General features: G+C 44.3%; 1 protein-coding gene across 3 annotated transcripts in view; it reads left to right on the forward strand.

The window, feature by feature from the left end:
* Window positions 1–15,477, forward strand: part of SMC1A (structural maintenance of chromosomes 1A) — a 46,842-nt gene that overhangs the window by 5,357 nt on the left and 26,008 nt on the right. For all 3 annotated transcript variants that reach the window (XM_044937288.2, XM_025276371.3, XM_025276372.3), the window contains exons 2-16: window positions 771–959; window positions 1,069–1,181; window positions 2,278–2,481; window positions 2,575–2,813; window positions 3,374–3,632; window positions 3,715–3,855; window positions 5,767–5,849; window positions 6,004–6,211; window positions 7,165–7,350; window positions 7,444–7,623; window positions 7,723–7,869; window positions 7,969–8,106; window positions 9,087–9,203; window positions 9,302–9,408; window positions 12,387–12,528. In XM_044937288.2, the coding sequence (XP_044793223.1) occupies window positions 771–959; window positions 1,069–1,181; window positions 2,278–2,481; window positions 2,575–2,813; window positions 3,374–3,632; window positions 3,715–3,855; window positions 5,767–5,849; window positions 6,004–6,211; window positions 7,165–7,350; window positions 7,444–7,623; window positions 7,723–7,869; window positions 7,969–8,106; window positions 9,087–9,203; window positions 9,302–9,408; window positions 12,387–12,528 (2,453 nt within the window). The remainder of the gene's footprint in view (window positions 1–770; window positions 960–1,068; window positions 1,182–2,277; window positions 2,482–2,574; window positions 2,814–3,373; window positions 3,633–3,714; window positions 3,856–5,766; window positions 5,850–6,003; window positions 6,212–7,164; window positions 7,351–7,443; window positions 7,624–7,722; window positions 7,870–7,968; window positions 8,107–9,086; window positions 9,204–9,301; window positions 9,409–12,386; window positions 12,529–15,477) is intronic.

Genomic DNA, 15,477 nt, shown 5'->3' on the forward strand with positions numbered 1-15,477 from the left:
GACAGCGGATGAGATGGCTGGATGGCATCACCGACTCGATGGACATGAATTTGAGTGGACTCCGGGAGATGGTGATGGACAGGGAGGCCTGGTGTGCTGCAATTCATGGGGTTGCAAAGAGTTGGATACGACTGAGTGAACTGAACTGAACTGAAATATATTCACATTTTTGTGCAACCAGTCTTCTGAACCTTTTCATCTTGCAAGACTATACTTGTCAAGCAACAGCTCTGCATTTTCCTCCTTCCCTCATCCCCTGTGTTTTTGTTTGTTTGTTTTTAAACTTGGTTGAGATCAAACTATGTTGAGTTTTGTATCATGCTTGTTTCTCCTGTTTGTGGGCATCTTCCCATGTCATCAGAGGTTGTAGAGGACTTCCCTGGCAGTCCAGTGGTTAGGACCCTGCACTTCCAATGCAGGGATTGTGGGTTCAATTCCTGGTTGGGGAACTTAAATCCTACATGCCTTGCAGTAAGGCCCAAAAAAAAAAAAAAAGCTGTAGAATGATCTATTTTGTGAATATATCATTTCCTTAAATGGGGGCTCTAGTTTTTGGCTATTGTAAGTAGTAACTTCAAAGGAGCTATTTTTCTAAGCCTTTGATCCAGGGCTTTGGTCAGGCCCAGTCTTTACAGGGGCAAAACAGTATTTTGTCCTCCTGACAGTCTAAGCACTGAGTGATTAGAGGACATTTCTGTTCTCAGTGTTTCTTTTATTCCTTTTCCCCTCCCCTTATTTCCCCTCCTCTACTTTGTCATGTCCTCCTTTAGGTAAGTCAAATCTCATGGATGCCATCAGCTTTGTGTTGGGTGAGAAAACCAGCAACCTGCGGGTAAAGACCCTAAGGGACCTGATCCACGGAGCTCCTGTGGGCAAACCAGCAGCCAACCGAGCCTTTGTCAGCATGGTCTACTCTGAAGAGGGTGCTGAGGACCGCACGTTTGCCCGTGTCATTGTTGGTGGGTGAGGCTGGCCAGAAGGTTCTCCTTGGGTCCACGGATGGCTAGACTAGTTTGTTGGGGTAGGAGGGAGGCCTGACCCTTGGCTAACTCATGCATTGTCTTGTAGGAGGTTCCTCCGAGTACAAGATCAACAACAAAGTGGTCCAGCTACATGAGTACAGTGAGGAATTAGAGAAGTTGGGCATACTTATCAAAGCTCGTAACTTCCTCGTCTTTCAGGTGGGCTTTTTTTTTTTTTTTTTTTTTTTTAACTGTGTTGGGTGTTTGTTGCTGTTTGGGCTTTTCTCTTGTTGGGCAAGCGGGACCTACTGTGTGTGTACCTGTGTGGTGTGCAGGCTTCTCATTGTGATGGCTTCTCTTCAGGTGGGCGCTTTAAACAGTTGTTGGCTATCTACTTTTTTTCCTATCCCCACTGGACTTGCTCCATCTCTGGCTTCCTCATCTCTCTCTGAACTAATGTAGCAACTTCCTCACTGGACTTCCTGACTCCAGTCTGACCCCCTCCTGTTCATCCCCTAAAATTCATCTTATGAAAGCACAAATATTCCTTCCTCTTAAAACATTTCAGTGATTTCTCATTGCCTTCTGATGGCAGTTCTCAAATTGTAGTCTCTAGATTGGCATCAACTGGGGACATGTTAGAATTGCACATTCTCAGGCCCTACCCCAGACAGATAGGGGCAGAGACAGTGGGGTGAGGCCCAGCAGTTTGTGTTTTTCCAAGAGCTGCAGGTTATGATGATGCACACTAAAATTTGAGAACTGTTGCCTTAGCATGAAATTCAACTCCTGTCATTCATGAAACAGCCCTGCTTTGGCTCTTGCTCACCTCACTGCCCTCATCTGCCAATATTCTTCTAGCCCTGCATTCCAGCCTAATTAAACTTTTTACAGTTCCCCAAATTTGCCTGCTTTCTTTGGCCTGCAGACTTTGCAATACTAATTTTCCTTTATGTGGAATAACCTCGTCTCTCTTACTTTTTTGTTTAGTTTTTTCCCCATCTTCCAGACACAGTTGTCACCTTTGGCAAACCTTCCCACATAGATACTCCTACCAGTCATGTACCCTCAAGCTTCATTTAGTTCTTTTTATGTACTCTTGCTGTCACTGCACATAATACATGGTGTTGTCTCTGCTTCTATTTCTTCTGTTCCCCATGTACATTAAAAGGCAGGGGATGTCCTCAAAGCTCAGTGGTGAAATGCGGCACCCAGTGTGGGGAAGGGATCAGTGAACATTTTCTGAATGATGGAGTGGGTAGGGGAACTGAACTGAGTAGGGTCTAAGTGGGGAGAGTGTTTTGACCTTTACTAGGGTGCTGTGGAATCTATTGCCATGAAGAACCCCAAAGAGAGGACAGCTCTTTTTGAAGAGATCAGTCGCTCTGGGGAGCTGGCCCAGGAATATGACAAGCGAAAAAAGGAAATGGTAAAAGCGGAAGAGGACACACAGTTTAATTACCATCGCAAAAAAAACATTGCAGCTGAACGCAAGGAGGCCAAACAGGAAAAAGAAGAGGTAGGTGGCCAGGTTGCCTCTGGGATCTGAGAGGCCAGGATGAAGCCAGTGCCTCACTGATGCACCCCTGCCTCCACACCTCTATTTGCACAGGCTGACCGCTACCAGCGCCTGAAGGATGAGGTGGTGCGAGCTCAGGTACAGTTGCAGCTTTTCAAACTTTATCATAACGAAGTGGAAATTGAGAAGCTCAACAAAGAACTGGCCTCTAAGAACAAGGAGATAGAGAAGGACAAAAAGCGGATGGACAAGGTAGAGGATGAGCTGAAGGAGAAGAAGAAGGAGCTGGGCAAAATGATGCGGGAACAACAGCAGATTGAGAAGGAGATCAAGTAAGTGGCAGGACTGAGCCTGCGACTTGTGGGAAGCATCTTCCCCTTGACTTGGCTTTGGCTAGAATCAGGCACATTTCTTGACTTGCATGTTAGACAGATAGAGTATTTAAGTACTCAGACTCCATGTAGATAGGTAACTTGGAAAAGGAGAACTTGAAAAGGGTGGTGGCTTTGCCAAGAAGATGTGATGGGAAGCCACTTGTGACTGATAGTCCCTTCCTAGAAGAGGAAAACTGGAGCTTGAAGGTCAAAGAACAGAAATTTGAAAAGGTTAGATCAGATGGGGAACAGTTACATGAACACAGGGTACTTTTGAGAGTTGTTACCGAGAGGTCTGGCCTGGCTAGGGTTGAGGCAGGGGTGGTAGCTTTACCTTCTAGAGTGGCTGGAATGCCAGGCTGAAGCCATCACAGGATCTGTTGGGCATCGGTCCTGTTCTTTTAGGCACTTCCCTGAGGCTTGGAAGGGAAGCGCCTAATCCCCCTTTGGATTAAAATGCCTTGGAACCTTCCCTTCTCCCACTGAGCTAATTGGTTCTCCCTCCCCTCTGGTGAAAGGGAGAAGGACTCAGAGCTGAACCAGAAGCGGCCTCAGTACATCAAAGCCAAGGAAAATACTTCCCACAAAATCAAGAAGTTGGAAGCAGCCAAAAAGTCACTACAGAATGCTCAGAAGCATTATAAGAAGCGTAAAGGTGACATGGATGAGCTGGAAAAGGAGATGCTGTCAGTGGAGAAAGCTCGGCAGGAGTTTGAGGAACGGATGGAAGAGGAAAGTCAGAGTCAGGGCAGAGATTTGACCTTGGAGGAGAATCAGGTAAGCTCTGAGGGGTGTGGGGATGGGCAAATAGATTGCGAGGCTGACAGGACTGATTTGGTCATCCCTGTCCCTGACACAGGTGAAGAAATATCACCGGTTGAAAGAAGAAGCCAGCAAGAGAGCAGCTACCCTGGCCCAGGAGCTGGAGAAGTTCAATCGAGACCAGAAGGCTGACCAGGACCGGCTGGATCTGGAAGAACGGAAGAAAGTAGAGACAGAGGTGGGCATGCCTTACAAGATTAGGGGTGATGGTCCAGAGAAGAGGAAGTAACGATAGTCTTAACAGTAATGACCATAGTTAACATCTAGCATGGGGCTTCCCTCAGTGGTAAAGAATCTGCCTGCCAATGCAGGAGACACAGGTTTGGTCCCTGGGAACATTCCCCTGGAAAAGGAAATGGCAACCCATTCTAGTATTCTTGCCTGGGAAATTCCATGGACAGAGGAGCCTGGCGGGCTACAGTCCATGGGATCTCAAAAGAGTTGGACACAGCGACTAAACAACAAAAGGCAAGCTCTTACTGTGTGCTAGGCACTGTTTTTTACATATATGCAGTCATCTTTTAAAAGATTTATTTATTTGTCTGTTTTGTTTTTGGCTGTCCTGGTTCTTAGTTGCTGCTTGCAGGCTTTCTCTAGTTGCAGTGCTCAGGCTTCTCATTGCAGTGGCTTCTCTTTTGCGGCGCACGGGCTCTAGGGCCCACGGGCTTCAATAGTTGTGGCTCTTGGGCTCCAGAATGCTGGCTCAATAGTTGTGGAACATGGGCTTAGTTGCTCTGCAGCATGTGGCATCTTCTGGACCAGGGATCGGACCTCTGTCCCCTGCATTGGCAGGTGAATTCTTAACCATGAGACTACCAGGGAGGTCCCTGCCTACGGTTATTAACTGATGGAACTGGGATATGAACCTGGGCAGTGTAGCCCACACTTTTTTGGGTTTTTTTTGGCTGCACCTTGTGGCATGTGGAATTTTAGTTCTCTGACCAGGGGTTGAATCTGCACCCCCTGCAGTAGAAGGATAGAGTCCTAGCCACTGGACCACCAGGGAAGTCCTGGAAGCCCACACTTTCAATTATATTTCACTTACCGCCTTCCTAATAACAATAATAGTAAAATAATAGGAATGATGGAAAGTTATTATAATATTTCAAGAGCCTACAGTGTTCCAGGCATTGTGCTGCTGCTGCTGCTAAGTCACTTCAGTCGTGTCCGCCTCTGTGCGACCCCATAGACGGCAGCCCACCAGGCTCCCCCGTCCCTGGGATTCTCCAGGCAAGAACACTGGAATGGGTTGCCATTTCCTTCTCCAGTGCATGAAAGTGAAAAGTGAAAGTGAAGTCGCTCAGTCGTGTCCGACTCTTAGCAACCCTGTGGACTGCAGCCCACCAGGCTTCTCCGTCCATGGGATTTTCCAGGCAAGAGTACTGGAGTGGGGTGCCATTGCCTTCTCCGGGTGTTGTGCTAAGCACTTTCAAATGTTTAAAAGAAGGTATTAGACATGAATTAATAGCTAGGGGCTTCCCAGGTATGCTAGTAGTAAAGAATCCACCTGCCAATTCAGGAGATAAGGGTTCAATCCCTGGGTTGGAAAGATCCTCTGGAGTAGGAAATGGCAACGCACTCCAGTATTCTTGCCTGGCAAATTCCATGGACAGAGGAGCCTGGCACACTAGAGTCCATGGGCCCGCAAAGAGTAGGACATGACTGAGCAATTGAGTGCACACACACATAGAATTAGTGGCTAATACATGTTAAGCACTTAGTGTGTATTCTATGAAGTGGAGGTTACCTGCATTTTATAGGTGATAAAGCAGAAGTGCAGAAAAGCCCAGAAAGCTTTACTTTGTCTTGGTTTGAGCCTCCCTGATTGGTGAGGAAGATGTTCCAGGCTGGGTAGAACACCTGTGAGGGGGTCTCATAGGGCCCATGGTGGCCCCAATCGGTTAGCAGAGGCACACTGAACACTGTTTGTATATCCGATTTTTAATAGGCCTCTTATACTAGTGACAGATTGTCTGTGATTGTTAGGCTCTTAGGATGAGTAGGCATATGGGGGATGAGCCAGGACTCCATGGTCTTGGCCTTAACTTGCTCAGCCTATGGTGATGTAGTGTTTTTGTCTCTCTCCCAGGCCAAGATCAAGCAAAAGCTGCGGGAGATTGAAGAGAATCAGAAACGGATTGAGAAACTAGAGGAATACATCACAACCAGCAAGTATGTGGCTTTGTAACTTTCCCTCTTACCTCCAGGCCTGTTCTTGTGAACCCTACCTGTCCTGCCCCTCCTCAGGAAGAACCCTCATAGTCCCTCTCGGCCAGGAATATTTTCTGGCCAGCCAGGGTAACCCCAGTATTTCCTTACTTTGTAGGCAGTCTCTAGAGGAACAGAAGAAACTAGAGGGGGAGCTGACAGAGGAGGTGGAGATGGCCAAGCGGCGTATTGATGAGATTAATAAGGAGCTGAACCAGGTAATGGAGCAGCTGGGGGATGCCCGCATTGACCGCCAGGAGAGCAGCCGCCAACAGCGAAAGGCAGAAATTATGGAAAGCATCAAGCGCCTGTACCCTGGTTCTGTGGTAAGAGTGGAAAGGGAACTCATTTCCTGACCACCTTCTTTCATACTCACTGTCAGATAATTTTCCCAGCAGCCCCATGAGGACAGATTGCTAATTCCATTTTTACAACTGGGGAAAACTGAGGGTCACAGAGGTTAAATGACTTGCTCAAAACAGCATAGCTCTTATGTATAAGAACTGCAATTCAAACCCAACTTGTTCTGATTCTTAACCTTGTGTTCTTTTCATTGCACCAGTTGTATGTTTCTGAAAGTTTTGTCTTGCTTGTGTCCACTCCTTTATGGGAGGTGGAGAAAGTGAAGAGGCCTTTGGAAAAGGGAAGGGGCTGCAGGGCAGGAATTAGTTCCCAGGATGTATCAATAGCTCTGTGCAGGCTTCAGTGTGAGCGCCTTAAGCATATAACAGTCAGCTCATTTACTAGGTTCTTTTGGCCTCTTGAACGAAATCCTGAGTTTCCAGATTCCCTGAATCTTATCCCTCTATTACTGTAATTCCATCCCTGGGTTCAACTTAATTGGGTTCTACAAGTATTTCTTGATCATTTCCGTAGATCAAGGGTCCCCAACCTCCAGGATCTAATGCCTAATGATCTGAGGTGAAGCTGATGTAATAATAATAGAAATAAAGTGCACAATAAATGTAATGTGGGATGATTCAAGCACGTTGCATTTATTGTGCTCTTTATTTGTGGAACCAAATTAAGTTGCATAATGCCTGCGGTGGCAGTGGTCTGTGAAATGGTAAAAGTGAGGTTTAGAAAGATGATTCTGGATTCAGACATGACTGCCTGAAGTTGTTGCTTTGGGGCCAGAGTAGGCCTTTTTTCCATAGTTTGGGGACTGTGCTCCTGATAGAGATTCTGACCTGCCATCCCTCTTCTAAGCTGGGAATTAGGGTACCTGAGCCAGCTCTCAAAAACTTCATGCTTCATTCACTCTTCTGACTTTCCTTAGTACGGCCGCCTCATTGACCTCTGCCAGCCCACACAAAAGAAGTATCAGATTGCAGTAACCAAGGTTTTGGGCAAGAACATGGATGCTATTATTGTGGACTCAGAGAAGACAGGCCGGGACTGCATTCAGTATATCAAGGAGCAGCGGGGGGAGCCTGAGACCTTCTTGCCTCTTGATTACCTGGAGGTGAGGCTGGTGGTGATGGGGTCAGGGCATTATGAGAGGGCTGCTTCTCCTAGCCCTCCATGTTCAGCCACTTAACTAAGCTTTTTCTCACAGGTAAAACCTACAGATGAGAAACTCCGGGAGCTGAAGGGGGCAAAACTGGTGATTGATGTGATTCGCTATGAGCCACCTCACATCAAAAAGGCCCTGCAGTATGCTTGTGGCAATGCCCTTGTCTGTGACAATGTGGAGGATGCCCGCCGCATTGCCTTTGGAGGCCACCAGCGCCACAAGGTATGGATTCCCTTGCCACATTGTAACTGGATAGGCTTAGTATTGGTGATTCCTTTGTTCAGCTTCTCCCCCCTCCTCTCTTTTCCCTGCTGTATTTAGACAGTGGCGCTGGATGGGACCCTGTTCCAGAAGTCAGGGGTGATCTCTGGCGGGGCCAGTGACCTGAAGGCCAAGGCCCGACGCTGGGATGAGAAAGCAGTAGACAAGTTGAAAGAGAAAAAGGAGCGGTTGACAGAAGAGCTGAAGGTAAGCCACAGGCAGGGCTGTCCCTAGGAATGGGGGTCCTAAGCCCAGGCCAGCCGGCCACCTTCTTACCACCTAGCCTTTCCCTCTTGTCCACTTCAGGAGCAGATGAAGGCAAAGCGAAAAGAGGCAGAACTACGTCAGGTGCAGTCTCAGGCCCACGGACTGCAGATGCGGCTCAAGTACTCACAGAGTGACCTAGAACAGACCAAGACACGGCATCTGGCCCTTAATCTGCAGGTGGGGCCTGACTTTCAGCCCTGTTCACCAGTGGCCATCCTCATATTCCTGGTCTAGGCTTTTCTAGGGGTGGGGAAGTTGTCCCTCTTCCCTCTCTCCTCCCAGTCTGTTCCTAGAAACCAGGAGTAGATGGCATAGGGTTAGACAGTCAGGGGTTTAGGACTTGGCTCTATGATATTAGGCAAGTTACTAAACCTCTCAATGTTCAAATCTTTTGATCATTTTTATATTGGTTTGTAAGAGTTTTTTGAAAAATATATTCCAGAAATGTCTTTTTCAAATGCATGTATTACAGATACTCAAAGAACAGAACGAAACAAACACCAAACAAAAACAAACAAACCTCTCAGTGTCCATTTTTTCATCTTAATCTGTAAATAATCTGTAAAATTATGGGGTTCTTGCACAGATTGAATGAGTTAATACATGTGAAGTATTTAGACTGATTGCTTGTACCAAGTGAATGTTCAGTAAATGTTAGGTGCTATTAACCTAATTAATTCATTCAGCAAATATTTGAGTTTCTTCTGAGTTTTGAAAGTGAGCTACAGATATTTCAGTCCCTGTGAGTGGAGGTACTTTTCTAGCTATATTAATGTGTTTGATCATGGGTGTTTCCCCAGACCACTCTGGAGGTGTTATATAATATGTAGTATATATGTCATTTTTCTAAAATCAAAAAGTCTAAATTCCAGGACACACCTGGCCCAGGGGTTATAGATGAGGAAAGTGTAGACCTGTAAATAACAATGTTTATTGTGTGCCCAGCCTTTTGGATTGAAGCTGACAGACTGGAGGCCAGGGAAGGAAGCCATATGATGGTTCGAGAGATGATGCAGCCTTGAGTGGAGCAGTGCTAAGTCAGGTTCTCAGTGTGTGGAGAGTTAGCCCTTTTTGTCCATGGGACTGGTACACACAAGGTGGCTCTTTTTCTCTAAGGATCCTGGTCTCTTTTGTCCTCTCAATTCCGTTTCTTACAGGAAAAGTCCAAGCTGGAGAGTGAGCTAGCCAACTTTGGGCCTCGAATCAATGATATCAAGAGGATCATCCAGAGCCGAGAGAGGGAAATGAAAGACTTAAAGGAGAAGATGAACCAGGTTGGTAGAGGATATACCTGCCCAGCACGGGCAGGACTAGGATTGGAAGCAGCATTCTGACCCAAAGGGCCTTTTCTCTCCCTTGCTTCTCTCCTTAGGTAGAGGATGAAGTATTTGAAGAGTTTTGTCGGGAGATTGGTGTGCGCAATATCCGGGAGTTTGAGGAAGAGAAGGTGAAGCGGCAGAATGAAATTGCCAAGAAGCGGTAGGTGGAAGTCTGGGTGGAAGGGGGAGATTGAGGTATCCTTGAGCCCCTAGCCTGACATCTGGGGAGTCAAATACCATCATAAGGTAAGGAGCAGCTTTTAGAATGATGGACATTTATCATAGTCACCTTTAAAGAACAGGGACATCAGGGAAGCACGTGTCACAGTATAGGGATTAAGAGTGCCAGCTTTAAACATGGTTTACCTGGATTAAAATCCCAGCCCCAAAGTTCATTTATCTTGGATAATGACCTCTCTAAGCCCCAGTTTCCTTATGTGTCAGATGGGATAATAATGATACCTATCTCATAGATTGTCAGGTTAGGGTTAGATCAGAGGTTGGGCTTAATCTTTATAAAGTATTTAGCATAATACTTAGCACCTCCTAAGAGCAGTAGATAATAGGCCACAGCAGTGAAAGCCTAACCACTAGAACCACCCAGGGAACTCCCAATAGATACTAGCTTTTATTATTGTCATTATCCTAATAGGTGATGAGTGAGAGGAGGGCCAAAGTTCTAGGTTGGAAGAATAGTAAGAACAAAGCAAGTTTCTCTTTTCTTTCCCACTTTAATTATTCATTTGTTCAACCAACGTTGTGCCAAGTTGTCCTGTGCTAGGTATTAGAAACAGTGGGGAGATGAGGGTAAGATAGATGAACATGACAGTCTCTCTGAAGGAGGTCACCCCTTGAATCCTGGGCTTCAGTCAGCCCATCAACCAAATTGTAACAGTTCATTGGTCTCCTACCCCCAAGCCAGGCTCAAGGGATATAGAATTGAATCAGAGACTCCCTGTCCTGAGGGAGTTTTGGGGGTAGTGGAGGAGATAAACAAGTAGATTAGCAATTTCAGAATAATGCTGTACTTTATGTAGATAGAAAGTACAGAGGAAAATGTTCAAGGAACTGTAGATCAACAAGAAGAAAAAAAAAAACCTAGAGACTCAGTAGAAGAATAGACAGGATGTAGTCACATATAGCATTTCATGGAAAGAGAAACTCGAATGGCTAACAACTGTGAGTTGATGTCCAGTCTCATTCCTAATCAGATAAATGTAAATTAAAACAACTTAGCAGCATTTGGTGAAAATAAGTCTACAAGAGCCCTTTGACTTAGCAAAGCCACTCCTTGGGTCTGTATCCCAAAGAGTTTTGGCCACCGGGTCTCAAAGAGACAGATTCAGAGTTGTTCATCTTGGCGTACTTTGTGATAGTGGGACATTGATAGCAATGTAGACAGCTGTCACTGCAGGGAAATACAAGTTAAATGTGATGACTATACAGACTATGAAATACTCTGTTCAGACAGGAACTAGATTTACAGAGTAACAAGGATAAATTTATAACACTGTACATTTGTGTAAATTTAAAAGCGACATTTTTACAAGTATATGCATTTTAAGGTTATATACATATGTATGTATCTACCTATCTGTATATAATGTACATCATTTCGCTGTATTTGCTCACTGTAGGGAACATAATAGTAGAAATCTGATTGAACCCAAGGAGACAAGGGAAAGGTCTCATACAGACAGTGATCATAAAAGTTACATGAACTCTGGGGTATGATTAACTCAACTGCACCCAAAAGGGAGGAACTCAACAAAGTATAATAGAAATGAAGAACCTGTTTGCAATCTTCAGGAAAGGTTTACAGAACAAGGAGTGATGAATTGGGGACCTATAGAGGGATTTAGCCAGCCAGGCAGTACACAGAAGGGAGTTCCAAGCAGTGAGAACAGCATGCTCAGAGGTATGCCTTGTTCTGTAAACTAAGTATTGAATGTCTGGAGCGGAAAAATGGGGTCAGGAGGAAGGTGGGGGTGTTGGAGAGGTCAGCAGGGGCCAGATCACAGAAGGCTTTATGAGTCATTCTTAAGAGATTGAACTTAAAATTGCATAGCTCAAAATTATAGAGTTAATTACATTCTATTTGGATTATAGTGACTAATAGGTTTAAGCTGCTAGCATGACATCTGGCAACATCTGTCACACCATATTGGGGGGTGGAGGGGCAGTTGGAAGTTAGCCCTGCCTGTCCTGCTAATATCTGTGTATGCTAGTTGCATACCTTTTTAGTTTCTAAAGAGTTAGGGAGGAGGGAACTACCAGGAATCTGTTTTCTCCTTTTTTTTTTTTTTTTTTTTACTATCCAATCTCTGCCCTCGTAGAAGTTCTGGAATCTTGGGGCAGAGGTATGTGCAGGGGTTTGGGGACAGTTAGAAAGAGTCAAAGCCCATGAACTGAATACAGTCAGTCAGCCTGGAGATGGTGATATTAACTAAAATTTATCGAGTACTTACTGTGTACCAGGCAAGGTTCTAAAAACTTTATACATATTAATTCCCAATAACTGAGGTAAGTACTATTGTTATTTCCATTTTTCAGTTGAAAAAACAGGTAAAGAGATATAATTAACTTGTCTGAGATTCACTACCAGTAAATGGCAGAGTTGGGATACCAATCCTCTTATCCTACCACATTATATTGTAAGGATGCCATAGGAGAAGAATCCCAGGTTTTTGTGTTTATAGACTGGGATCTGATCTCACATTTGCTAGCTGTATGGCCTTGGGCAAAGTCTTTTACCTCTTGGCACAAGTTTCCTTTTTTGTAGAATTAGGATAATAATGCCTATTTGTAGAGCTATTCGTTAGAGGATTAGAGGTAATGTATGTAAACTACACAGAAGCTTAATAAATAGGAATTAACATAGCTAGTGGATTCAGGTGGACCTTTTTATATCTGCTTCTAGGAACTTGTTGGGGGAGGGCTCCAGTGTTTAAAGGAAAATTAATAGAGTTTGGCCCAATCTCCTCTGCTGCCTTGTGCCGTATCTACAAAGCTAGGCCAGGGAACTTTGTATTGTACCTTGAGGGGACAGTTTTATATGGATCTGTGTGGATGAGTTCAGTGGTGACTTATATTCAGCAGTAACTGAGTCCCTGTGCCCTGTTCTCCTTTTCCCCACAGTTTGGAGTTTGAGAATCAGAAGACTCGTTTGGGTATCCAGTTGGATTTTGAAAAGAACCAACTGAAGGAGGACCAGGATAAAGTGCACATGTGGGAGCAGACAGTGAAAAAAGATGAAAATGAGATAGAAAAGCTCAAGAAGGTAAGAAAGGAGAACAGGAAAAACTAAAAACTAGGAGAAAAAATTAGAAGAGATAACATCCATAATTTATAAAGCCCTCCTCTAAATAAGAAAAACACCAAGACCTAAATAGGGAGAAAAATGAGTGGCATCAACAGTTCAAGGAGAGATTCAGATAACCCATAAACACATATCCATAATTCAGCCTTGCTGCTGCTACTGCTGCTAAGTCGCTTCAGTCGTGTCCAACTCTGTGCGATTCCATAGATGGAAGCCAACCAGGCTCCCCCATCCCTGGGATTCTCCAGGCAATAGTACTGGAGTGGGCTGCCATTTCCTTCTCCAATGCATGAAAGTGAAAAGTGAAAGTGAAGTCACTCAGCCGTGTCCGACTCTTAGCAACCCCATGGACTGCAGCCTACCAGGCTCTGCCACCCATGGGATTTTCCAGGCAAGAGTACTGGAGTGGGGTGCCATTGCCTTCTCCAATTGAGCCTTAGTAGAACTCAGAGGAATGCAAATTAATAATTACATGTAATTTGTTTCTTATCACATCACCCAAGATTTAAAAAAAAAAAAAAAAAAAGGATACTAGCATGTTGCACAAGAAGACTGGCATTCTTAGGTCATATGGCAGCATCCATTGAGAGTCTTCAGAATACATTTCTCCTAACTCACTAATACCTGAGGAGATCCAAAGTGCTGGCATAGCTTTGTGCACACAGGTTGATAATTAGTGACAAATATTTATAGTTCCATATAGGAAACTGTCCCATGTCTCCTGGGAATTAGGATTGAAGCAAATTATGCTACATTCATGTAAGTATTTGTGTAGTTTAATAGTTTCAAATTTGAGTAATATACTGACCTCTTTTAAAGATTTATGTTGGCTTAAAATATCCTTAATGTTAAATATGTACAAACATACCACTTAACCAAAAAGGCAGGACAAACTTCCAAATTAATTTTATAATTAACCACATTAACTCAGTGCAACAGGTGATGGTGTTTTGCTGAAACTGAGTTCGTATTCACAGTGTGCCTGTGCTGACTGCCATGGCTCAGTTTCTTTGAGTCAAGCGTGCCTGTTCCACCAGTTATTTGACGACTGATTTACCCACACCCCTTCTCTTTAAATTCCTGTGGAATATCTTTAAAAAAATTTCTTTGGCTGCAGTTCTTCATTAGGGCATGCAGGATCTTTAGTTGTGGCACTTGGGATCTAGTTCCCTGGCCAGGAATCAAACCCAGGCCCCTGCACTGGGAATGTAGAGTCAACCATTGGATCACCAGGGAATTCCCTAAATTGCTGTGAAACTTTAGTTCCTTGCAGCATCCCTACCTCAGGTGATTTGATTCTCACTTGGCTTAAGTACATCATTTGACTTTTATGTCTGCCTTTGTTTGTTGTTGGTTGTGTGGTTTTGTTTGTTGTTGTTGTTTTTTTTCCTCTATTAAACCCTGATGACTGAAGTAGTCTTCTTTGGTGTCACTGCAATCTGCAATGCAAATAGAGATAGGGTAGTAAAATCCTGGGGCAGGAGTAGGTAGATATGTAGATGATCCAGAATCATCTATTTCTTTTTGGCTTTTTATTTTGAAATCATTTTAAATTTAGCAGAAAGTTGCAAAAATAGTACTAAGAAGTCCCATCTACTTGTCACCAAGATTCATCAGTCATTATTTGCCATATTAGCATTTGTACTCTCTATGCATATTATTTCTTGTGCATTGCAGATATATCCCCTTCTGTGACTTTCAGATCAAAATGAAAATGTTCTCCTTAGAAAAAAAATCAGAACATAATAAGTAAGATTATAATCCCCATTGACTGACCACTCTCAATCCCAGTCCTTTTACTCTTCCTAGGGCCAGTGCCATATAGAGCATATTCTTCCAGACTTTATAGGCATTAATTACATTCTTATATGTGTAAAAAGTGAAAGTCCCTCAGTCATGTAATTACATTCTTATATGTGTGAAAAGTTAAAGTGAAAGTCTCTCAGTCATGTCTGACTATTTGCGACCCCATGGACTATACAGTCCATGGAATTCTCCAGGCCAGAGTACTGGAGTGGTAACCTTTCCCTTCTCCAGCGACCTTCCCAACCCAGGGATTGAACCCAGGTCTCCTGCAATGCAGCAGATTCTTTACCAGCTGAGCCACAAGGGAAGTCCTTTTATATGTGTACTCATGGAAAACATACAGTATTATGCTTTTTAAAAACATTGATGTTGTTGTTGGTCGTGACAGTAATGTTGATGTGGAAAAGATGCTTAACATTAAGTCAGAATATAGACTTTTAATTATAATTTAGTCTAAACTATATAGACTTGTCCGTAAGTAATATTGGGAGGTGATAGGCTAAATGTTCGGAGAAGGCGATGGCACCCCACTCCAGTACTGTTGCCTGGAAAATCCCATGGATGGAGGAGCCTGGTAGGCCGCAGTCCATGGGGTCGCTAAGAGTCGGACACGACTGAGCGACTTCACTTTCACTTTCCACTTTCATGCATTGGAGAAGGAAATGGCAACCCACTCCAGTGTTCTTGCCTGGAGAATCCCATGGACGGAGAAGCCTGGTAGGCTGCAGTCCATGGGGTCGCACAGAGTCGGACACGACTGAAGCGACCTAGCAGCAGGCTAAATGTTAATTGGTTACCTCTGCCTGGTGGGATTTCAAGTAATTTCTTTTTTTCATCCTACTTCATACTTTTTTATACTTTGAACATTTCTACAGCAGGCAGTTTGCATATTGGGGTTGGGGGGAGGTCAACAAAATAATTTGGAAAAAGGTAAACGAAGCCAGAGGAGTGATGGGGGTTTGTAAAAGCAGAGCTCATTGAAGATAGATTCCAACAAACTACCTGGTAGAAAGAGTGGGCACAGAGGGAGAAGATTCCATTCCATTCCAGTGGGAATGGAGGGAAAGCCTTCACTTCTTGTCCTGTTCCCCCTGCTGGGCCCAG

The sequence above is a fragment of the Bubalus bubalis genome, chromosome X, assembly GCF_019923935.1.
Source record: "Bubalus bubalis isolate 160015118507 breed Murrah chromosome X, NDDB_SH_1, whole genome shotgun sequence".
In the NCBI taxonomy this organism is placed as follows: Eukaryota; Metazoa; Chordata; class Mammalia; order Artiodactyla; family Bovidae; genus Bubalus; species Bubalus bubalis.